This window comes from Pantherophis guttatus, chromosome 2, assembly GCF_059756535.1.
Source record: "Pantherophis guttatus breed Tessera chromosome 2, ASM5975653v1, whole genome shotgun sequence".
Taxonomy (NCBI): domain Eukaryota; kingdom Metazoa; phylum Chordata; class Lepidosauria; order Squamata; family Colubridae; genus Pantherophis; species Pantherophis guttatus.
The window spans coordinates 34,267,499-34,291,703 of record NC_142064.1 but is presented as its reverse complement, the minus strand read 5'-3'; the positions used below and the strand labels follow the sequence as shown (position 1 = coordinate 34,291,703).

The 24,205-nt window shown below is 37.4% G+C and overlaps 1 protein-coding gene across 2 annotated transcripts in view; it reads right to left on the bottom strand.

The window, feature by feature from the left end:
• AP3B1 (adaptor related protein complex 3 subunit beta 1) overlaps positions 1-23,682 on the bottom strand; it is a 147,323-nt gene extending 123,641 nt beyond the window's left edge. The window contains exons 1-3 of one of the 2 annotated variants that reach the window (XM_034441071.3): positions 23,297-23,682; positions 2,756-2,831; positions 1,103-1,177 (exon numbers count right to left, since the gene is read on the bottom strand). In XM_034441071.3, coding sequence (XP_034296962.2) covers positions 1,103-1,177; positions 2,756-2,831; positions 23,297-23,430 — 285 coding nt within the window. In that variant the 5' untranslated portion in view covers positions 23,431-23,682. Of the gene's footprint in view, positions 1-1,102; positions 1,178-2,755; positions 2,832-5,390; positions 5,661-23,296 lie in introns of those variants that run through there. The other variant, XM_034441072.3, reaches the window with a different exon arrangement.
• Between the last annotated feature and the right edge of the window lie 523 nt (positions 23,683-24,205).

Below are 24,205 nucleotides of genomic sequence, written 5' to 3'. Positions count from 1 at the left end.
CAGATACCAGATGACCCAACATATAACCATTAATTTATTCACTCAATTTATGCCTTCTACTTCTACTGTGACAAATACTCAACGAGTATTTGACTATTATGAGAGCCACTTTGGTGTGATGGTTAAGGCATCAGACTAGAAACTGGGAGACCATGAGTCTGTTAGACACGAAGCCAACTGCATGACTTTGGGCCAATCATTCTCTCTCAGCCTTAGGAAGGAGGTAAAACAAACCACTTTTGAAATTTTGCCAGGAAAACTTCACGGACTTGTACAGTTGCCAAGAGTCAATACTGAATAAAAGGTGCGCACGGGCATGCACATACACAAATTACAGCAGTGCATTCGCCCTGATCCTCCTGGAAGGATTCAGGCTGCTGGTTCAAGTACCATTATTTCATCAATGATGGGCTGAACTAACCTAACCAAAGGTATCCTCATAGGGGCAGAAATATTTGTACCAAAGAATTTTAATAGGGACAGTTGCAGCTTTGCCAAACAATAAGTAGGTACAGAATCATGCCAAATATTAGCAATGAATAAAGACAGAGGTAAGCTTAAAATTTACAGTTTAGCAAAAGCAACATGTAACTGACAGGAATTTCTATTAAAAGCAAAGTCATTCCCTGTAAATACACTGAACAAGGTCAACAGACAAGAATAACTAGACCTATATCACCTGTTCCTATCATAGAAGATTCATTACTTTTTCTACACCTGTTTCACTGGAACATTATTATAATTACTGAACTGGTAGTCGTTGACTTACAATTTACTTAGTGATTGTTCGAAGTTACAACAGCACTGAAAAAAGGGACTTAAGATCGTTCTTCACACTTACAATCATTGTAGCATAGGCACATGATCAAAATTTGGACACTTAGCAACTGACTCATATTTATGATGATTGCAGTGTCCCAGGGTCATGTGATCACCTTTTGCAATCTTCTGACAAGCAAAGTCAATGGGGAAGCCAGATTCACTTAACAACCATGTTACTAACTTAATTGCAGTGATTCACTTAACAACTGTGGCAAGAAAGGACTTAGAAGTTTTAAAAGATGCTCTTAGAATTAAAAGAACAAGTGTTTTGTCACCATACCTCAATACTTTTACTTGCTACATTCTTCACTACTGCAGGAAACAATTCAGATGCATTTTTTCCTCTGGCAATCATCTTAAAAGAAAAAATTCCTTTAATATAACATGCTACTTTAAAATACAGTGAATAATTTAATACATATACACTAATAGTACATTTCAATTTTCAACTAAGTTCCTTCAACTCTGAAGTAAGTTTCTTCTTTGATAACCTATCTTAAAAGGAAATTCTAAATTATATAATTTTTCAAAGAAATTTCAATTAATTTAAAACAAGTACATAGGTAAATTACTTCAATTTGTTCAAGGGACAGTTGAAAATAATCTAGAATACCATTTTTGCTGGAACACCAGTGAATTATTCTGATTTAAAAAGGGGTAGAATTGAAGCCAAACTGTTATCAGACTTCACAAATATCCCAATAATACTTACAGCATAATAAAATGGCAATATTTAATATTACTTTTTAAAGCACTGTATGTTGTATTATTTAAATAGCAATAACTGCAGCATACTATGAAAAAATATATTTGGAATCTTTTTAGAATATATTTGGTCTCATAATGTTGCCCAGAATCACTTCTTGTGAGATAAATTTGACAAATAAAAATCATGATCACTGTAATTTCAATAAAAAAAAAATTATTTTTATTTAGTGATTTTTTTTTAATCCTTAGCCTCACTTTTTATCTCATGCCTTATTTTCTTCAGCTAATTGTTTCGTTTCTGTGTTTTGCATAATGTTGTCTAATCAATATACACCTACTTAGGTATACTATAATTTTAAAAACCATTTTTAATCTATTTTAGCACTCAGGTTTTGCAAATACTTGTTGTAAGTCTGTTTATTTGTTTCTGGCTTCTGGTCATATATTTTTATTCAAAATATATACCAGCTTTTCCAAAAGTTGGCATAAACAACATGTGGACTTGAACTTCAGATACTGTAAACCACAGGGAGTCTGAATGGAAAAATAAGAATGCAAAAAAATACCTGCCACAATTTCCTAACCAGCATCTAGAGGAGGATGCCAAGACTGAGGAAGTGTGACCTATGTATTTTTGATTCTGCAGATCATATTTAACCAAATATACAACAGTCCAGTTTGGATGCAAATATGGACTCCTGTGAACAGAAAAGCTCCTTTCATTTAGATTCATTTAGAATCACATTGACTGAACTTATTTTCAATTCTCCTGAAAATCTCTTAGAAGGTTCTTCAAAACAATGAAGTAGGGAAAAGAAAAATGATAAAAAATACCAAACTGAACTGATGCCATAAGATTGGTATGCTCTTGGGTTCTGTCAGTTAAACAACAATATCTATTGGGATCTCAGAAGCAAATGTTCTCTATAGCAACCCCTGCCCTCTATCATGAGGTTCCCCCCACCCAAATTCTAACAGAACCCAACCTGCTTGTATTTCAAATGGCTCTGAAGACCTGGCTCTTCATTCAGTGGTTGGGCCAGGGTGCGTGAAATTCCCTTTAGAACATGTGGGTTGTTTTCTTTGTTCGCCTTTGTTTTTGCCATCTTACTCTTCATTTTAAACCCAGAGTTGCTGGGAATCAAGGGACATGTAAATTTATATGAATGTTCAAAATGAAAAAAGATGCAAACTGCATTATACACATAATAAAAGCTGAACATACTCCAACAATCCTTTTCATAGCCTCCAATTTAGCAGAATCTTTACTGCTTTCCAGCATCTGCTTAAGATCTTCATTTCTATAAAAGAGAAAATGAATATGTAAGATTATTGGCATCAAAACCTGATTGTGAACTTATTAATCATAAAAACAAAAAATGGGATCCGACATGCAATACAATGTCAGGATTCAGCAATGCAGGAACTCACCTAAAGAAAACCTGTTGCAAATTCCATTTGGGAGATATTAAACTTTTAGAAAAATCAAAAACCCTGTTTCCCCCAAAATAACACATCTTCTGATAATAAGCCCAATCGGGCAATAAGGCCAAGCGCTTATTTCAGGGTTCAAAAAAATATAAGACAGGGTCTTATTTTTGGGGAAACACGGTATATAAAATACTATATATTTTATAACAAATCAATGGATTGTTACAACCAAAGTGGTTAAAGAGACAAGAAAAAATAGTCTTCCTATAAATACTGAAACAGGAAGTACAAATCATTTCTGCAATCTACTGTGCTAAAACCAAGAGCATATTGTGGGAAAGTATTATTATTATTGTTGTTGTGATGGTGGTAGTGGTGGTGGTTGTTGTTGGTCTCAGTCAGCCAGATGCTTAGACAGGATTTTATATTTCTCTCTACCAAGTCTTTCCCAATGTCTAGACCAGGGGTGTCACACTCAATGCCCACAGATGGGATACGGCCGCAGGTTGCTTAGATGTGGCCCGCAGGGCCGCCCTGGAAACAGCAAAGGACTGGCCTGCAGTGCCTCTGCCAGCAAAAATGGAGCTCAGGACAGCAGCACGTGGCCCTCCCAAGGTCTGTTTTTGGCTGCAACACCCTCCTGCAGGCGTCTGCCAGTGAAAAAGGAGCTCGGGAGGGCTGCACACAGGCCTCCCAGGCTCCGTTTTCACTGCCAGACAGCTGCAGGACGTCGAGCTAGCCACACCCATCCTGACCAAGCCCATCATGGCTATGCCCACTCGGCCCCTCGAGGTCAAACACAATCCTTAATGAAATTGAGTTTGACATTCCTGATCTAGACCATCTAACCATTGAAGCATAGCATCATTTATATTTTTAAAAAATCAGATACTGGACTGGTATACGCCCTCAGCTTATAGCTGGTCACAGTGTGATCTACAGTTTGATGTTGGACCCCGCAGTCACATTGGAGGACACTATGCCCCATAGAGAAAATCCCAGCAATACATCTGGTAATTTGCAATCTACAAACATTTAGGCCCCTAAGAAGCAAGACTCTTATGTGATTATGTTTACATCGCTATGTGATGCATTGTATGTATGGGAACCATTCTTGCTTAAGTTTCAATTTCTTTTAAACTTTTATTATGTATATATATTGTTAGTTTTGTCATTGCAGTGTATTCTCCAAGTTTACGTTTTTAATTAGGTATTGTTGGAATGGGGTATTACTTCCAAAGTTGAACAAAATGTATACTTCTTCTTGCATATATTCCATTAAATGCTATGTATATTTATTTTGGATTTTTTAATTGTTGTTTATTGTCTTAAAATGTCTTAATTGTAATATATTTTTTTAGTTATAAGCTGCCCAGTCGTTGACTGAGATGGGCAATTACAGAAACTGAATAAATAAAATACAATGGTTTTTCTGAGACTATAAGTAGTAAGAAAAGTTGTAGTTTCATTTCAAATTTAAATTTATTATTTATTACATGAAGAAATACTGCAATAAATATTATTTTAACTAATACTATTACAAATAATAACAATATAATAATCCTTGGATAGTCCATTGATCCTTGGAAGTTGATACTGACCACTTTGAAAAGCCCTGACTGGAGATTACCAGCTTGACTTGTGGTCACCTATAACAGTAATGGTGAACCTTCTCGGCATGGAGTGCCCAAACCAGAACGTGCATGTTCGTGCATACGCATGCATGAGCGCATGCGTCGGAGCCCCGGAAACACGAAGACCAGCTCGCCAGTGCGCATGCCCACAGAGCATTATTATAGGTCCGTGATGGCAAATCTATGGCATGCGTGCCAGAGGTGGCACGCATGCCATAGGTTTGCCATCACGGACCTATAATAATTACTAGGGATCCCTTGGAAGGAGATACCTGCCTGTGAGGTCTTTCAGTTTGTAACAGGGAAAGAGAAAATTATGCCCAACCTTCCAGTATAAAACGTTTTTCATAGCACAAATTGTCTGCCTAGTCTGCAATAAACTGAGCTCACTAAGAGATAGTATTTTTCTCTTTTTTTTCCTTTTAAAAACAACTTAAATTGTTTTGTGAGCCGAAGCCACATACCTGTCACCAGTGCAACAGATTTCCTCCATAAATGTGCTGCTGTAAGATAAAACAGATGTTTCTCTCATCTTCCTCCCACCCCATGTAATTATTTCCTCAGAGCATATACAAAAGATGGGAGTTTGCAAAGGTGCAGCAATAAATGCAGCGTTCATGTCCAAATGCTTGGCAAGAATGAGATTTTTTTAGAGCCCAGCAGAAGTAGTAGTAAATCTGAGGAATGCTCCACTGTTCTTTGCACAAGGAATATTACTATACTGCATTCAAAGTTAGAATCTGAAGTGAAAGAATAATCAAAACAAAGAAAAAATGAAGATAATGAGATACTTACAAAAAAAGATTTTCTTCACATGATTCAACAGAAATGCCAGTAATCCTATTTTCTTCCTCAGTAGGCTCTGATTTTAGAGTAACGTTGAGCATCTCTGCCTTTTCAAGAATAAATGTAATCCTGCAAGCAACCCCACTGAATTTATCTAACAAAGAGTACTTGTTCTAGGCCTTCAAATTTAGCAAAAAGAAACAAGCATACTTGCAGTGAAAGCTACTGATCACGATCAAAACTGTAGAATGATTATGAAGTAACAGGATACCAACTCCCTTCACTTTAAGGAAATGCATACGCTATCAACGATCATTTCCTCACAGAAAAACGTCTTACTAGCCAACTTCAACAAACAGCATGACACAGCAAGACATGAAAATCATTCTTGTTACCTTATTCCAGTTTTTCAACAAAAATAAGTCAGAAACTGGTAGCATACATCCCAAGAAAAGTTACAAATTATCTTAATATGAAATTAATAGGATTATAATGTATTTTGCATTCTAGAGAAATTTTAAGTAAGAGGTGGTATTGGCACAGTGGTGAAATCCATTTTTTTTTTTTACTACCGGTTAGAATAGAATAGAATAACAGAGTTGGAAGGGACCTTGGAGGTCTTCTAGTCCAATCCCCTGCCCAGGCAGGAAACCCTACACCAGACAAATGGTTATCCAACATCTTCTTTAAAATTTCCAGTATTGAGGTATTCACAACTTCTGCAGGCAAGTTGTTCCACTTATTAATTGTTCTGTCAGGAAATTTCTCCTTAGTTCTAAATTGTTTCTCTCCTTGATTAGTTTCCACCCATTGCTTCTTGGGGGTTCTGTGGGCGTGGCTTGGTGGGCGTGGCAGGGGAAGGATACTGCAAAATTTCCATTCCCACCCCACTGCAGGGGAAGGATACCGCAAAATTCCCATTCCCTCCACTCTCCTGGGGGAAGGATATTGCAAAATTTCCATTCCCACCCCACTCTGGGGTCAGCCAGAGGTGGTACTTGCCAGTTCTTCAAACTGCTCAAAATTTCTGCAACCAGTTCTCTGAACTGCTCAAAATTTCTGCTACCGGTTCTCCAGAACCTGTCAGAACCTGATGGATTTCACCTCTGTACTGGCAGTACTATGAAGTAGTAAACTACAAAGCTAAAGAATTCAAAAGCTAGGACCAGTGCTGTTTAAAATGCAACCTGAATATATGAAAAGAATAGCCATGATCAACTAAGACTTTTAATGAAATTGCTTCAGTTGATTATCCTATTCCAATCCATTCTGTACAATTAGCAGAACAGAGAATTAAATAATTAGCAAGATATTTTTTCCTTATTTCCTTAATCCAAGCTGCATAATTGTTTAACATTATTAAAGTTACTATTGTATAGAAAGCATTTAGATACAATGTAAATTACCAAATAAAATGAATGTTTAAGCAAACATAATATTGCCCATATCTTTTTTAATACAGGAAGAATGGAACAGAAAATAGCTTGACTTCCTCTTCTTTGTGGCAGCCCCTCAGATATTGGAACACTGCTATCATGTCTCCCCTAGTCCTTCTTTTCATCAAACTAGACATACCAATTCCAGCAACTGTTCTTTATATGTTTTAGCCTCCAGTCCCCTAATAATCATCTTTGTTGCTCTTCTCCGCACTCTTTCTAGAGTCTCCACATCTTTTTTACATTGTGGCGACCAAAGTTGGATGCAGTATTCCAAGTGTGGCCTTACCAAGGCATTATAAAGTGGTATTTTTGGATGAATAAAGGTAAATCATAATCCAGAAAGATGGAAACACTTTGGATGGGGAACCGTTCAGTCTGAATAAAGTTTTATAATTGATGCTAGAAGAAATTTCACTTATTTGTATAGTTTGGGCACTTTCCTGGACTAGCATTAACAGTAGAAGCATAAAGTCCAATAGCTGAAATTACTTTTCAGCTCAGCATTGCAACAGGCTTACCTAGAAACCAGTGGTGGGTTGCTACCAGTTCGCTCTGGATTGGGCGACCCGGTAGTGGCGGCGGCGGTAAGTTCTGCCCAACTCCTTCTCCACATGCGGAGAAGCATTGCGCGCAAGCGCCCACAAGCAAACCAGTAGCGACGGGTATTGAAACCCACCCCTGCTAGAAACAATGTCCTAGTTTTTCTACCTATACTTACCAAAATCTTGACAGACTATTGTAACATACTTTATACAGATAAACTTCTATTATTAACAAAAAATACAACTTGGGAGGGGCAAAACATCTGGGAGTTCACATCATTAATATGACATATTGATGCATCATTTAGAAATGTGATTCAGGTTCTAATTCAATTGTTCTTTACATTGCTAGATGATTGACATCTTGTTATCTAAAGGATTGCCTTTATCTCTGCATCAAATTAGTTTCAAAAGTTTTGCTTACTGTATAAATAAGGAAGATAATCTTGAAAGAGATATATGAGACCTGTTACCAAATGATAAGAGATAAAACACATTTTAAGTCCACAACAGACAGAAATATACAAAGGACACCTCCCTAATTCACAGGAATATAAAAGAGCCTTGGTAGTACAGTGGTCTAAGGCACCCTGTTATTAAGACCAGATGCCTGCAATTACTGCAGGTTCGAATCTCGCCAGGCTCAAGGTTGACTCAGCCTTCCATCCTTTCTAAGGTAGGTAAATTGAGGACCCAGTTTGTGGGGGCAATAAGCTGACTTTGTATAAATATACAAAAGTATGAAGGCTATTGCTTAACGCATTGTAAGCCGCCTTGAGTCTCTGGAGAAGGGCAGCATATAATCAAATTTTTAAAAAAATGGGAGAGAAGGTACTAGGTAGCACAATCACACTTGAAAGATTCTGTTGTTATAACCACTCTCAAAAAAGTAGTAGTACCCTTCTTGTGGAGATGATTTCCTGGTCTGGTTTATCTGACTGACATGTTCAGTATATACATTATTAAACAGAGAGACATGAGGTCAAAGACTTTACGGGTGGCGTGAAATTAAAGGTACTCTGTAAACAAGACTCATATTTTAAAAGCCATTGGGAATTGTAACAAAGAGAAGTTAGTGAGATAAAAGACTTGCGGGACCGCCTACTACCACCAATAGCCTCCCACCAGCCAGTACGCTCTCATAGAGAGGGGCTCCTCCGGGTGCCGTCAGCCAAACAATGTCGACTGGCGGACCCCAGGGGGACAGCCTTCTCTGTGGGGGCACCTACTATCTGGAATGACTCCCCCCGGAGATACGGAGGATCCCGGATCTGCGCACCTTCCGCCGCGCTCTAAAGACCTTTTTATTTCACCAGGTGGGCCTGGCCTAACTTTCTCCCTCTTTTTAAACAATTTCAATATTTTAATATTTTTAATATCTTTAATACTCAAAGTTTAAATTTGTTTTAAATTGATTGGGGTTTTAATCTGTCTGGGGCAAACTATTTAATTCGATTTTATTTCTGCTTTTTAAATTTTGTATGTATGTATTTTATTGTTGACTATTCACCGCCCTGAGTCCTTCGGGAGTAGGGCGGTATACAAATCAAATAAAAGTAAAGTAAAGAGATGTTATCAGCCCTTTTTGATGGATCTCTCAATGGTAGTTGCTTGTGATATCAACTATGTGATTGTCAGCCTTTCAATGGAGGCAAGAAAAAGGCATAGCAGGGATGCTCTGAATTATTGTAGGGTGCAATGACAGAATCTTAAAGCCTGTAAGAGCTTCTCTTCGCCCCTTCTTATATTAAACAAAATCACAGGAAGGCTATTTTGAATTTTCTTTTTCTCAGGACTGAGCAATCTTTTCCAAGCTCTCCTTTTAACCATTTGCTTATTCTAAGGCCAGGTCTATATTACTTCACAATAATTAAGAAAAGCTAATAAATCATGGCCCTCAATATAGGAGAATTCAGGTTTACTATGTACACATACAGGGAGCAAAAAGGCTGTTTCAAAAAGTTTTCTTTAACCTCTTTAAACCAGATGCTCAATTTAACCTGCAATCTGATTCAAAAAGATGTTCTCCAGGCTAAACAGAGTCCAGAGTTTAGCTCTCAATTCAATATATTTATAAAAGAACTAAGTAGCAAAGAGTAAAAAAGGCACATTGCCTTTTAATAATACAATGAAATACAGAGTTAACTAAAATGATAGAAATGCTTAATCAAGAATGTCAGTTAAATCCATTATAATACTGCAGTGAAAGTCTGCCTTGAGATCCAATAATATTTGATGCTCTATTAATGTAGTATAAATACATATTTTTCTGTAAAATCTTTATTAGTTATAGCAATGCTTCCTACAGCAAATGAACCAGTTTTATCATTCTAAATGAATTTTGCTTCAAAATATGCTGCAATATGAGCATGTGCAAAACCTATTCAGAAGCTATATAATTACAAGACTCAAATTTAATTTTCTGCTTATCGTACTATAGCTATTTGAGTGACATCTTGTGGTGTAATTCTGTACTGCTATATCATATATTAATCACATTAGCAAACTTGATTTCACGTTATTTATGAAATCCAATAATCTAACAATCCAATAATGTGGATCTATTAATAAACAACACTCACAGTGAAAAGCAGCAAGGCCCACCAAAAATCTACAAAAATAAAGTACTTTCGGTGACATATCTATCTATGGCAGTTTTCCTAAATTTTAAATACCTCACCAAAAGGGAGTCATTCTAGAATTTATCTGCTACATTAAGCAGCAGAGATATTTGAAGAAAGGCCTTCAAGGAAACAGAGCTACTTTTATAGGCAGATTCATATTAAATTTCTTAAATTATCAAGGGGCCTAAGACGTTTAGATACGATAATCAGAAAAGAATCTAAAACTGAACTTGGTAAAAAAAAAAATTGAAGACATGAACAGTAAATAGTATGATCTACTTTCCTGGTTCCAGTCAAAGTCTTGGCTGCTAAATTCTGAATCAGCTGATGTTGTTCCAATGAGAGAACAATCTAAAATACATATTATCTATACTAAAAGAAAATTGAGCCGCGAAGGCCACTGTACACTTTATCTTATGTAACATGCCAAGAGTTATACTCAAAAAATGAAGCTGGCTGGAGAAAAATATGAGCTAAAAATTGAAACTGGAAGTACTTGAGCAATCTATCAGTTAATAAAATATTTGTCTGATACAGACAGATTCTTCTAAGAAGGGTGTAAAAGTCTTACCAGAGAAGGTGCTAAATTTGTACAAATAGCTTTGCCAGCACTGCCAAATATTCTTTTCTTTATTAAAGTTAACATTTTCCAGGGAAGATATATATGTGTACAATCTGTGTAATATAAATATAAATAAATTCCAAAATATACTTCTGAAGTTTAATTTTTTTACAAAATTCATTCATAAGACAATGAAGAGGAGATATCCCCAGAATACAACAGTTTGATCAAAATGAAACATCATCCCTTACATGCATGAATGTGACTTCAAGATGCACATAGAGAAGGGATGGATTTATTTTTTTTAAAATTTGATTTATATGCCGCCCTTCTCCGGAGACTCAGGGCGGCTTACAATGCGCTAAGCAATAGCCTTCATCCTTTTGTATATTTATACAAAGTCAGCTTATTGCCCCCACAACTAGGTCCTCAATTTACCTACCTTAGAAAGGATGGAAGGCTGAGTCAACCTTGAGCCTTGGTGAGATTTGAACCTGCAGTAATTGCAGGCAGCTGTGATTTGTGATACTTGTTTTGTTATTCTGCCCACCATCCAGTCCTCAAGGCCACCCACAAAGATTAAGAGGTTGTACTAGGAATGAGGTGACCCAGAGCTTATCCTACCTATGGAAAAGCACTATATGGTTTTGACTCAGACATTCCTTCTTAGTTCAGACTATTTCACAAACTTGTTGTGCTTGGGACAAAACAAAGAGAGTTCCCTATGTAAGCTGTGTTGAGTTTTTGAAGGAAAGGTGTGACACAAGTCGTATAATAAAGTAACCAATCCATACAGGCTCACTGTAAAGTCTCACTGTTGCCCAACTTACATTATTATAGGGCATTAATTATGGAAACTGAATCAGGATTTTTCTGGGAAAAATCATGTAAAACAAAGCTGCAGAAAAATACTATCAGTTACAGCTAGGCATAGATTAACCCAAGTCAAGAACATGCCATTTTAAGGGAAATAAGAGAAATTCAGCTATGCCAAATAAAGGGCATTCCAAAGTTAGCAGAGAATTCAAAGAACTGAACGGTACTACTTATTGGAAAAAGTTCTTTTTTCTTTTTTGCTACATTACATTTGAAAAAATCTGCACTAACTAAATCTGTTCTACATGGGGTTCTCTTTGAAGAGTATTCAGAAGCTTCAGCTGGAGTAAAATGAGGCAGCACAGACAGCAATGAGTAACCCTAGAATGGCTCATATTACACCTCTGCTCCACAAGCTGCTTTAGTTGCCCGTTTGCTTCCAATGAAATGTGCTGGTTTTGATTTTTAAAGCCCTATATGTCTTGCAGTCAAGATATTTGTGGGACCACTTCTTCCCAAGTATATATACCCATCCCATCATGGCAGGCAAGATGAGCATATTATGGATTCTATCTGCTAAGGAGCAATATCTGACAGAAGCCAGGAGTTTTGCATTATTATCACCCCCCCCCCAAGATTAGCTCCGAGGAACACTTTGGAACAGAAAGCCCACAAGATGGCTTTATAATGCATGAGTTTTTTAAATACTCCTGTGTTTATAGGCATGTTTCTTGTTTCTTATGGTTATTTTAAGATGTTTTTATTTTGTTTTTACTGTTTGTTTTGTTTTTACTGTACACTGCTCAGAATCATATCTGTGAGATAGATAGCCATATAAATTTGATAAAATAAATAAATAAAACTTCTGGTTTTAAGTGTCTTATTGTAGGAGTTGACCAGTCTGAGCCCAAGGTAGGGGTCAAATGCATCATAAGTCATGAGTCTCTGTGTGCCCACAGGAGATCTAAGTCCAGCCTACCTTGAATGCCTTCTTATTCCCGCTCATTTCTCTTGACCATTAGTAGGCCAGATTTTTATAGAGAGCTTAAGCTTGCAATAAATCTTTATACTCATTTGAACTGCCTGAATCTCCTGATTTCCTGGTGCTTGACACTTATCTTTTATTTTGTATGTCTACAATTTTATTCACAGATGAATGAAAATGTTGTCTACACCTTAGATAAATAAAAGTGATAGAAAAAGTTGGATCTATTGAATATCTATTTACCACATATTAACTAAAGGCATAACAATTTGTAGGACTACAACTACAATTATTTGTAAATCACTCAAAATTTGTGGGAGTGGGTGGCCACAAAAAAATTGAATAAAGTAAATAAATAATACAGCTGCTGCCATGAGACATTTGACAGTAGCCCAAACACAATCATTGGGAAAATACAAAAGATAAATTAGTATCTTGTAAAAGACAAATATTAAAAGTGGATATTTTGAACCAGGGTGGATAAAAATCAATGATTTTTTTTAAAAAATCAAAAAAATCAGATTTTTTTGATTTAAATCGGATTTTTTTGATTTTTATCGAATTTATTTTAATAAAAAACTTTTGGGGTAAAAATCTATCGTAAGATAGTTTTCTATTTAAGATACATAAATAATTTAGTTTATTCAGCATGAAATGGAGCTTAGTTATGTAGCATGAGGCTGTATATTCTGCAACACTGGGACTATCGGTGAGTCAACAGTGGGTCAAAGGAGTAGCAGAGATGACAGTTGCTCTTTAAAAATTATGATTTAAATCGAGTTGATTTAAATCAAGCCTTTTTACTAGTGTGTCAGTGTCCCAGCACTGACATATAAATAAAGGGAGGAGAAGCCTGAACTTTTGCCTGCTAAATCCCTTTGAAGATCTGTCTCCTCGGAGATGGGGAGGGGGAGACATTCCTGTGATCTGACAAAGAAGGAATCAGGAAAGTGATTTGGAAGATAGCCAATGAGAAGCAGAGAATTGGGGATCGGAAAGGGAGGGATTGGGGGGCAAAGGTCAGTACTGACTGCGAAAAGAGTCAGGATCAGATTGCTGTGCTCGAATAAAGAGAAAATTTCCTTAAAGATCGGCAGTTTGGAAATTCATTTATTTTGAGATAGCATCGAAACCTGACATAGTGATTTAAATCATGATTTAAATTGTGATTTAAATCAACTCGATTTAAATCAAATCCACCCTGTTTTGAATCAAGTTCCTTATACATTAAACATGGGCCAGCAGTTTGACACTACCTTGGCATGCAACAAAAAAAGCATAGAGTCCAGATCATAAGAAACAACTGTCTCACTCTATTCTCTTCTGGTCAGTAACCACTTGGAATACTACGTCCAGTTCTATGTATCACAGTTCAAACAGGACGGTGCAAATTTGGTGCAAGTTCAAAGGACATTTAGGAACATGGTGAGGGATCTGGAATCCAAGCCCTATAAGGAATTGTTGAAGATTCTGGAGATCCTTGATTTTCTTGGGTTTTTCTAGGTTTTAAACAGACTGTTGATGGTCATCTTTCAGAAAGGTTGTACCAGTTCCTACCCTTAGCAAATAATTGGACTAAATAACCTCTGCAGTTCCTCCCAACTCATGAATTCTCTTCTGCAAGAACATTCTCTACTACCACATGGATCAGCTTATATGGAGAACAGGGAAATTTTACCATCTGGAATCTTGTCTGAATTCCAAAAGTACATTATGGAAGTACAGTTTCAAGCACACCTCCAAAGTGATCTCTAAATAGACTGGAAAGAGTTTTTTTCAACTGTTGTTAAAAAGATCTGTACAAACTTTGGACCTATTTCTTCCTTTCAAGCACTGATGATCATAAGAAAAATAACAAAGTAGGTTTGTATATTAACTTGCATTTTTAAACTATTGTCATTGGTTACTTATGATTAACTCAATCTGTTAACTGGCTGAGTGATTGCTAATAAGGTATTATAATACTGTAATTCTTCCCCTGAATGGCATAGTAGCTGTATCATATCACTTTAGGGAATTTTACACTGAACTTGGCAATTTTTCATCCATTTCTGAGTATAATAATGAGTATGAGAGATAAAACACCTGATTTTTGAAGCACAATGGTATCTCCATATTCCAATCCTGGTATAATCTAAAAGAAATGTCTATGGAGATTCTCAGTCATCCAGGTCATGGTTGTCCCAAAGGTCCTTTTTCAAGGAGGCAACTGGACTTCCTTGTTTTTTCTTTGGGACAACTATGACCTGGATGACTGAGAAACTCCACAGACATTTAAAAGAAAAATGCAAGGAATATAAACCCTTCCATTCCCATTCCATTCATAAAAGAAATGCAAGGAATATAAATCCTTCCATTCCTCACCATCCAGTCAGATCTTTCCCCTCCCCCTAAAAAAGCATTTCCCCCCACAAACACATAATTTGTACAATTCACTACCATAAAACTCAAATGGGTGTCTTAAAATGGAAGATGGATTAATTCATGGAAGACAAGTCATATCTAGCACTGTTATTCTTGAGACACAGTTACTTGCACTTTAGAGAAAAATATCAGTTGTGGAAAGAGATTATATTATTCTGGACTAAGATGGGCCCTGGCACAATCCAGCACAGCATGTCATATGCTCTTACACTTTTATAACAATTATGAATAATGGTGGGATCAAATTAAATTTGTCTGCTACATCCTAACTATTAGCCTATGCTAACTCTGTGTCCAAGCTTTCATACATTGGCTGTGTTTATACAGGGCAATACACACATCAATTTTAGGTGTAGGTTGAGTTTATACAACATAAACTCCATATGTGTATAAAATCTGTGTAAATGTTATATTGAAAGAACAATGGAGGTAATACAAGTATACAAGTACTTACAAGCCAAAAATATATAACTTGTAGAATTCAAGACTTTTGACAACCTTAACTGTCTCTGACATTTGTCTTTAAAAGAGAAGTAATAGAAACTGGGAAATACAGCAATATTTACACTACCATGGATTCATTACTCTTCCACTAAGTGGCTTTATTCTATTTCATTCTACTACAAGCTTGTCTAAGCCACATACTTTATTTTCATGCCACCTGTCAGATCACAACCAAGAATTTTTTGCTGGTTTTATGCTACTCATTATTATGTCACAGACTGAGCATCAGATAACACTATGTGGATTTAATAGCTCAAAACTCATTTTGGACTTATTTTATAGAATACTTCATCCAAACCATTCATCTTTCCTGGCTCAAGTATTTAATGAAACTGGCATAACTCTATAGCAGCAGGCACACTGCCACTCTAACAGATGGGCCTAGACTGTAGTCATGCCAATGAAGCAATATATGCATGAAATTTAAATATTAAATCTGGAGTTCTCTGCAATAAATTCACTCATTCACTTCCAATCTTACCAAGCCTTTTGAATGGAATATGCTGATTCAACATTAAATCATTCCAGAATTATATAAATGCTTTATATAAATAGTTTCTGCATTAATCTGCAATATTCTTCTACAGAGAAAAATTAAGAACATTATATAAAATCAACATATCCAATGAATTTTCCATGAAAAAGTCATTTGTAAAACCAAAGAAAGATCAATACCAACTACATTTCTCAGCTAAAAATAGCCATACAAATTTGTAAACATACTGTGCTTAGGAAGAATCTATTCTAAAGATACATAAGGCTGAATTTCGCTAACTGCAACATTTGTATATTTAAGTAAGCAGAAGCTCAAGAAGCTGAACAAGGTTGGTTCTGGTTAAAACGTGAGCAGGAGATAATTAGAAAACATCATCATGGTATCTTAAACTGAGAAAGCAAAAAATGTAGCAGAAAAAGGCAATAACAAATCACTTCTGTATCATATAAAAAAACCAGCACAGAGGTGCCCATGAAGACACCATGAGTCAGTTCAACTCAAAGGAAACTTTGTCTTTTATCTTTTCCCTGTCTCCAAATTTTAACATTTGACTGAATACTATATTAATAGTTTAATCTACTGAACAGATAAGCATGATACACTCTATAAGGGGCTGCACTTCAAAACAGTACATAAAATCAGCTACTGCAGAATACAGTGTCAAGACTACTATCTAGTTATTGAAAACAGCCCACATAAACACAAATCTTGAATGTATTACAATAATTTCCAATTCTTCCTTGTCACACTTGGTAGTTCCCACTGTAAAATTACCTTCTCCCACATTAATTTTCCTCTAATTTGAAATCATCATAGGTCCTACCTTTCCCAGATTGGTTAATGGTTGCAGCTTTTAAAAAGGCCCTATAAACACATGCCTCATAGAGAGAAATGAGCTTCATCATTATTATGCTGCATTCAGAATATCAAACTTTTAAGAATTTTTTACACTGCCATCAAAATATTATATATTGCCACTAGTGCCTTGTGGAAAGACATAAACATAAACAAAAATAAGGAAAATCATTTTATTATGAAGAAATAAAAAAGAATGAAAAAAGCATGTGCTCACAGAGCTTAATCAAGATGGCCATCTGCTGGATTAGTAATAGCTCTGATAAACTCTTTTATTTACAGTGGCATATACAAACTTCTATATAAAATAAAATTGTCTTTTTTTTAAATATCAAAATTACACACATATATTCCCACAGATTTTCTAATCAAATAAACTAGACAAAGAATTGCTTTGTGCTATTTTAAAAATATCAGAATCATAAAGCTCATGGTAACCAGATTACATTTTGTTTTTATCCCACTTTTATCAAGAAGGCAAACATAGCTAATACCCTTCCTCATATTTTCTCCACAATAACAACTCTGTGATGTGAGTCGGCCCAGCTTTCATGTGTAAGGAATGACTAGAACTCACGGCCTTCCAGGTTCTAGTCTGGTGCTTTAACCACTAGACCAGTGATGGTGAACCTATGAAATGCCACAATATTTTGGAAGACATAATATTCATTGACATGACAACTATTCTTGAAAACATGTCCCCTTCTCACAAGATTTGGAGAGGCCGCATGAAAATGGAGTGCGCTTTCCCAGGACCTCAGAAAGTCAAGAGAATGGGCTGTGGGAGAAAGGGGGTGGCCTCCAGAACTTCCAAAAATTGCACAAGAAGGGGGCATACTTTCATGCAGTTTTCAGAAGCTGCAGAGGCCATAAGCTGCTTGAAGAATGAAGATCTTGTGTGATCTGGAGTAGCCTCAGATAGACTACAGGGGCCTCTTAATAAGAAGAAAGCATTGCTTGAAAGTAAGCAGTGTGTGGTAAATTTGGGAGTGCTAAGCCACTGGGGTAATCGCACCTTTTCCAAGGCTCATACAGACTGAGAAATGGCATGAGGTGCCCTTTTTGAGTGGTAGCAATGGTGCTTGGCTAAAGCTGAGGCCCAAGGCTCAACTTCAGGCCATTCCTCAGTGTTGCCACTGAGTGCCATTGTTCAGGGTGGCCTAGATTGGGGGGGCAGGGGGAGAGAGATTGAGAATTGTTTCTCTTTTGTGGGGGGAGGTGTGACTGATATGCCAACAGTCAAGTATTTTCAAAAATTTTGACACGCCAAATCCAAAATATTTGACACTGTTGCACTAAATTAACCTGGCTCTCATTTTATCAGATTTAATCACCAAAGCTACTGAAAAAACTTTCCATTACAGCAACACATCTGAACTTTTACTTCTGAGCATATCGTTCTGCAGCACTCTTATCATATAATTCTGCCAAATGAACAAGCTTTATTATTTATTAATAAAACTAATTGTGTTCTTGATATGGCTGGGTAGATTCTGTCAATTAAAATATTTGTTAGAAGTAAATCTAACATAAATCTAAGTAAATTGTTTGATTTACTTTAAACTCTGATCAAAATTGAATGTCTTAATCTCAATAAAACAGATAATTGGAAAGTGGAATATTTTTATCCCAGACTGATCTCATTCATAATCAATGTTCTGTTTTCTAGTATAAGAGGGGGCTCTAAATTACTAAAATGTCAAAAACTATTTTAACTACGTTTGTTGCTACTCTGAATTTATTGGTGTATGATATTTATGATGCAACTATAGCTTTTATAAGAGAGACTTAGAACTCAGTCACCTGCTTTTTAGGCCAGCAGCTTAACTACTACATAAAACTCCTCTTTTAGACGTGCATTGCAGTCTCCAGGTATTAGAAGTTTTTTAAAAACTAATAGATTGTAGGAATTAAATACTCAGTCATGTGAGGTAGAAAATTTTCCACAAAATTAATTTCTCCAAGGAAAAATTATTCATTAATAATGAATGGATGTCAGTCACAAATCTAAGGCTACATTTATCCAACATCTTAGTAGACAGCAGCACTTGACTATTCTTATCTACTCTTAGAAGAAGAGTATTGTAGGGATTAAACCACAATGGAAGAGTAGCAGAGGACTCTAGAGATACAGACTAGACTGAGAAGTTAGAAGAACATCCTGTATTGTTGCCAAGTAAAATTCATAAGCCTATCCACAAAGTAATGGATATGAAGGTATTAACTCAGCTGGAAAGAAATTCAGAAAGACCATTATTTACGTAAATGATAGATACCCCTGAATTCCACACAAATCTTCCAAAGATAATTTTAAAAACCAGAAAAATTATAAGCAAACTGAATTTTTGTGCATTGCCAATTTCTCCATTTTTCCACTTAAATTGTGAAATTCAGCAGAAACTAGCCTTGGAGATTTTGTATACATTTATAGCAGCATTGTGGCCTAGTGGTAAAGGCGTTTGCTTCCCACTCAGAAGGTTGCGAGTTCAATCTTAGGAAGCAGCAGATGTTTCTCTCCTAGGGTAGAAAGAAAAAAAATATCTGCTGTGAACTCCACTTGCCGTCAGGAAGGGCATCTAGCCAGTAAACGTTCATGTTCATCCAGTTGCTCCAACTCTTTCCCAAATTAAGGGATTATATAATTGTAACCTTTAGATGTAAAACTTTGGAAAGGAAACCTTTAGCAAAATCTGGTTTCTCTTAAAGACACTTAGAGAACTATAGAGTTGGCATTAGCCAACTCATTTTCTTATTAGAACTGAACGCTCATTTTTCTACTTCAGCTTTTGGCTACACAAAAGTTGTTGATAATAATCCTCAATAATCCTTCATCAATTTGCACTACTGACAAATAAATGAGATTGCATCTACAGTGATTCAAAATTATTTTATTTATGTAATAATTTCAATTTCAATTTTCTAATGCATAGTCTCAATTAGCAAAAAATACATCATACACATTATTCTGAATTCATTATAATTAAAAGTCACTGGCATGCACTGATATAAGTTTTCATATTGTCTCTACAAACTCAAAAACTTCAGAAGCAGATGCTTCTATATGACTGCTCTTTCTAGAACATACCAAATTGTAATAATAAATTATGCTTGATATTAAGAAGGGAATAAGAAAACACAACTGCATATTAATAGCACAATTTAAAGAATGCTATAAAGTTCTATTTGATAGTTAAAAGCAACTTAAATAAGACTGTCAATATAAATTATATGTTGAATTAATTCTAACTCTGCATGGAAATGCTTCCTGAGAGATTTGCCAATCAAAACTGTCATTTTGGCACTTGTAGCTGATAATCTTCCAACTCTACTTCATTCACTGAGCCATCAATTTACTCATAATTCTTCTCATATTATCATCTTATCAAAGAAAGTAAAAAAACATTTAAACTGTCAAACTAAATGTAAAATCAGATGGTAGTTTATTATTGCATGGGAGCTTTTCTAATGATAAAACAGCTGCTTGTGAAGTAGTGATCTTCATGAAGATATGAAGAAGGAAATGGTTAAAATTGTTTTTATGTTATTTTCGAACCAATCTCCCACAGCTACAATTTAAAGTGATTTAAAATAAAAGAAACAAAAAATACTAAGAAGCACACCAGATGATAAGAGTCTGATCCAATGCCTCCTAGTTCTGCCAAAGTAACTAACCAACTTTTGTCTGAGGAAAAAAAAAATCAATATATCATATAAGTAGTATTTTTCATATTCGATAGAAAATAAATACCTAGCATTGATGCCTCTAAGCTATACCACATTGTGCCTGTGCTTTGGATAGAATAGGGATATAGAAGATAAAAAAGTACAGAATATATTATTTATAGATTTTAATACACATACAGAGAGACACAGTGTGTGAACAAATAAAATTATTTCTATAAACTGATATAATAGATTAGTACAAAAATATTTCAACGTTAGCATGGAATAAATTTGGGCAAAGAATAGCATATTAAACAAATATTAGACCTAAAAATTGATAATTCTCAACATTTAACCTGTGCATACTGATAAATACCTTACTATAATAAAAAGGCTTTTTATTTTTTTTAATCCTGAGAATCATGCATAGAATCAAACTGGAAACCACTGAGTTGGTCTTAAGAGTCTTGGCCTAACACTCAACTGTCACTTCTAGCTGGGGTGAAATTTACTTACTTTCGCTACCGGTTCACAAATTTGAGTACGCGCACACATGTGCGCCGCCTTCTGCGCATGCGGAGAGGGTCAAAATGTCCCAGTGTCTGGAGGCCGTGCGGGTCTGGATGGGGAGGAACAGGCTTCGGCTCAACCCTTCCAAGACCGAGTGGCTGTGGATGCCGGCGTCCCGGTATAGCCAGCTGGTGCCATCGCTGGCTATTGGGGGCGAGTCACTGACCCCCCACAGAGGGGGCTCGCAACTTGGGCGTCCTCCTGGACACACGGCTGTCTTTAGAAGAGCATATGACGGCCGTGGCCAGGGGGGCTTTTTATCAGGTTCGCCTGATACGCCAGTTGCGCCCCTTTCTGGATCGGGACTCCTTGTGCACAGTCACTCATGCCTTGGTTACGTCACGCCTGGACTACTGTAACGCTCTCTACATGGGGCTCCCCCTGAGGAGCACCCGGAGGCTCCAGCTGGTGCAGAATGCGGCTGCGCGGGTGATTATGGGAGCGACGTGGCGCTCCCATGTAACACCTCTCCTGCGCGAGCTGCATTGGCTCCCGGTGGTCTTCCGGGTGCGCTTTAAGGTGTTGGTTCTCATCTTTAAAGCGCTCCATGGCTTAGGGCCAGGGTATTTGCGAGACCGCCTGCTGCTACCGATAACCTCCCACCGGCCAATACGCTCTCACAGAGAGGGCCTCCTCGGGGTGCCGTCGGTCAGGCAATGTCGGCTGGCGGCCCCCAGGGGGCGAGCCTTCTCTGTGGGGGCACCCGCCCTGTGGAATGAGCTGCCTCCTGGAATACGATTGATCCCGGACCTCCGGACCTTCCGTAAAGCCCTGAAGACGTTTTTATTTCATCAAGCCGGCCTAGCCTAAATGGTTTTTAATTGGGATTTTAAATTTTATGGATTTGGGGTTTTAAATTTGGGTAGCCAATGATTTAATTCTTTTAATTATCTTAACTTTTGCATTTGTATGTTTTTTAATTTTGGCTGTTCACCGCCCTGAGTCCCTTCTGGGAGAAGGGCGGTATACAAATTAAATTAATAAATAAATAAATAAATAAAAATGGGATTTGATGACGTCCGAGCGAGTGGGCGGAGCCTCCCGCTGCCAGCGCTACCGGTTCACTCGAGCCAGATAGAACTGGCTGAATTTCACCAGTGCTGCTAGCCCATTTGTAAAAAAGGCTATAAAGCCACCCCATCTTAAAGTACTATATTTTACATTAATTATGAAAAAATCTATTATATACCAGATTATGAACTAAAAGTAAATTATTGTTAAATTTACTGTCACAACTAAAACCTTTATAGTAAAAATTATCCAACAAACTGAGATTACAAATTACCCAAATATATGCACGTAAGCATTATTAAAACTATAAAGTAATCAACACAGGTTACTTGGAAAACTATTGGGAAATGATTAAACTTACTGGTAAGTGTGAAAAGTTAAGAGTAGAATTCGCAGGGCTCAGATTTTAATAAACTACAGTCTTTAGAACAGAGGATGAGAACTATATAATGGAATATAATGAAATAATCTTCATGTGATTATTTGTAAGAAAAGAATTTCACTCCTTTAAATAAATCAGGAACAAGAGCACATTATATACTCCCTTGTCGAAACCGAAATGCTAAAAATAATTGATATTAACATATGCCAAACGGAAGGAATGGTACTGTAATAAAAAGTAACCAGAGGCTGTCAAGTCCTTTCACAGCAGTGAACTGGGAAAAAAAAACAACAATTAGGAAATAATCCTCTGTGTGATACCTAAATTTAACTTCATTTTTCTGATTGTAAACCTTTCAAATTCTCCAAGCGCATGCATTTTTTAAAAAAGAAAATCTTACTAACTCTATAACTATCAAGTCGTTGAAAAGTGACGTGATAGGCCACTGGTTTAGTCTTTCTCTGAACTTTGTTTTTATTTTTAAAGCGTCCTTTCAATGGAGCAGAAAAATCAAGAGGCACCTGGACAGCCCACCCCATTAAGGATCCTGTGGACGATCGAGCAGTAATCTATTGAAAGGGATGTTTCCGTGTTAGTTAACTTTCCCTCCCCTATTCGAACATTCAAGACAAGTAAAAAATAAAATAAAATCACAGGTAGAAGTGATGGGTCAGCGAAGTACAAAACACGAGGGGAAATAATTCAAATTATTATTACTAAATTCAAGTGTCGCACAACGTCCAGCACTTTCTTGCTTAGCGACCTATTAAGTGGGAGTCGCAGAGACCCTCCTTTTGGAGGAACTGGAAGCGCCCAGAGGACTGTATTGCAGAAAGCTCATCAGCCCCCTAAAGTGGCCCAGAGGGAAGAGCGAGCGGCGCCAATTCCGCTTCTTGCTCTTTTTCAGAGAACGCGGCGCCTGCGCTTCCCGTCGCCGCCTGCAGAGAAGCTAAACCTAACAGCCCTCCCCGGTCTCTGAGCGGTCCGAAGGCTCCCCCGCCCTCCGCCCCCCTCCCCCTCCCCGCGGCCGCCCTTTACTTACTTCTTGCCATCGCTACTGAAGAGCCCGAAGGCCGCCGGAGGAGCGGTAGAGGCTGTAGTGGGCGCCGCCTCTTGGCCCACCTCAGGCTGAGCATCCCCGGCCTGCTCGTTGTAACCGACGTTGTTGGTCAACATCGTCCCACGAACCGCACCGTTACCGCTCGAAGCGCCCACCTGAACCAGGTTTAGCCCGCCCTCCTGCAGTTGGCTCGCGATCCGGCTCTTCCCGGAAGCTGTCGGCAAACAGCAGCCGGAGCCATGTCACATGATCGCCGAGAGGGGCGGGGACCAGCCGGCCCAACAGACTTTTTCTGGAGAGTCGCGCGGCGGCGCCGTCGTTGCCAAGGGAACGACGCGAAGCTTCTCCGCTCTCCTCGCTTCCAGGATGACACGCCCCTCGTCACGAGGAAATCTCCGCCGTGGAGCCCCCTCCTCCCCCCCCCCGGGGGCGTCCTGGTCATGGGATACTTGCTCGCTTTCAGGTGCTCGCTTGCCACGTAGGCAAAGACAAGCTAGGCTCCTCTTTGAGGTTTAAGCTCTGCCTTAGAGGAATATCCTCCGATTCCCATCTTCATAATTCGGTCAAGTCTTTGAATTTAATGAGGGCGTGACCGTTAAGCAATTTTTGCATGGTGCAGCCAAACAAACTGGCCAATTTCATTTTAGCCTCTTATGGACCTAAACTCAGTTGGTTTATAGTCTTACTATGTTGTGCCAAAGCAAAAGTTTCACTTGTGACCATGATCATGAGTATGTTCTGCAAATGCAACAGTAGCAATAGAAAAACAATATCTCTTATTAGGCTAAGATGGGTCCTAATTAATAGCCACCTAAGAATCTATGAATAACTCAAGTACGAAATTCTTGACTTCCCAATAAAAATATATAACTTGTCATTTAATGCTTGTGG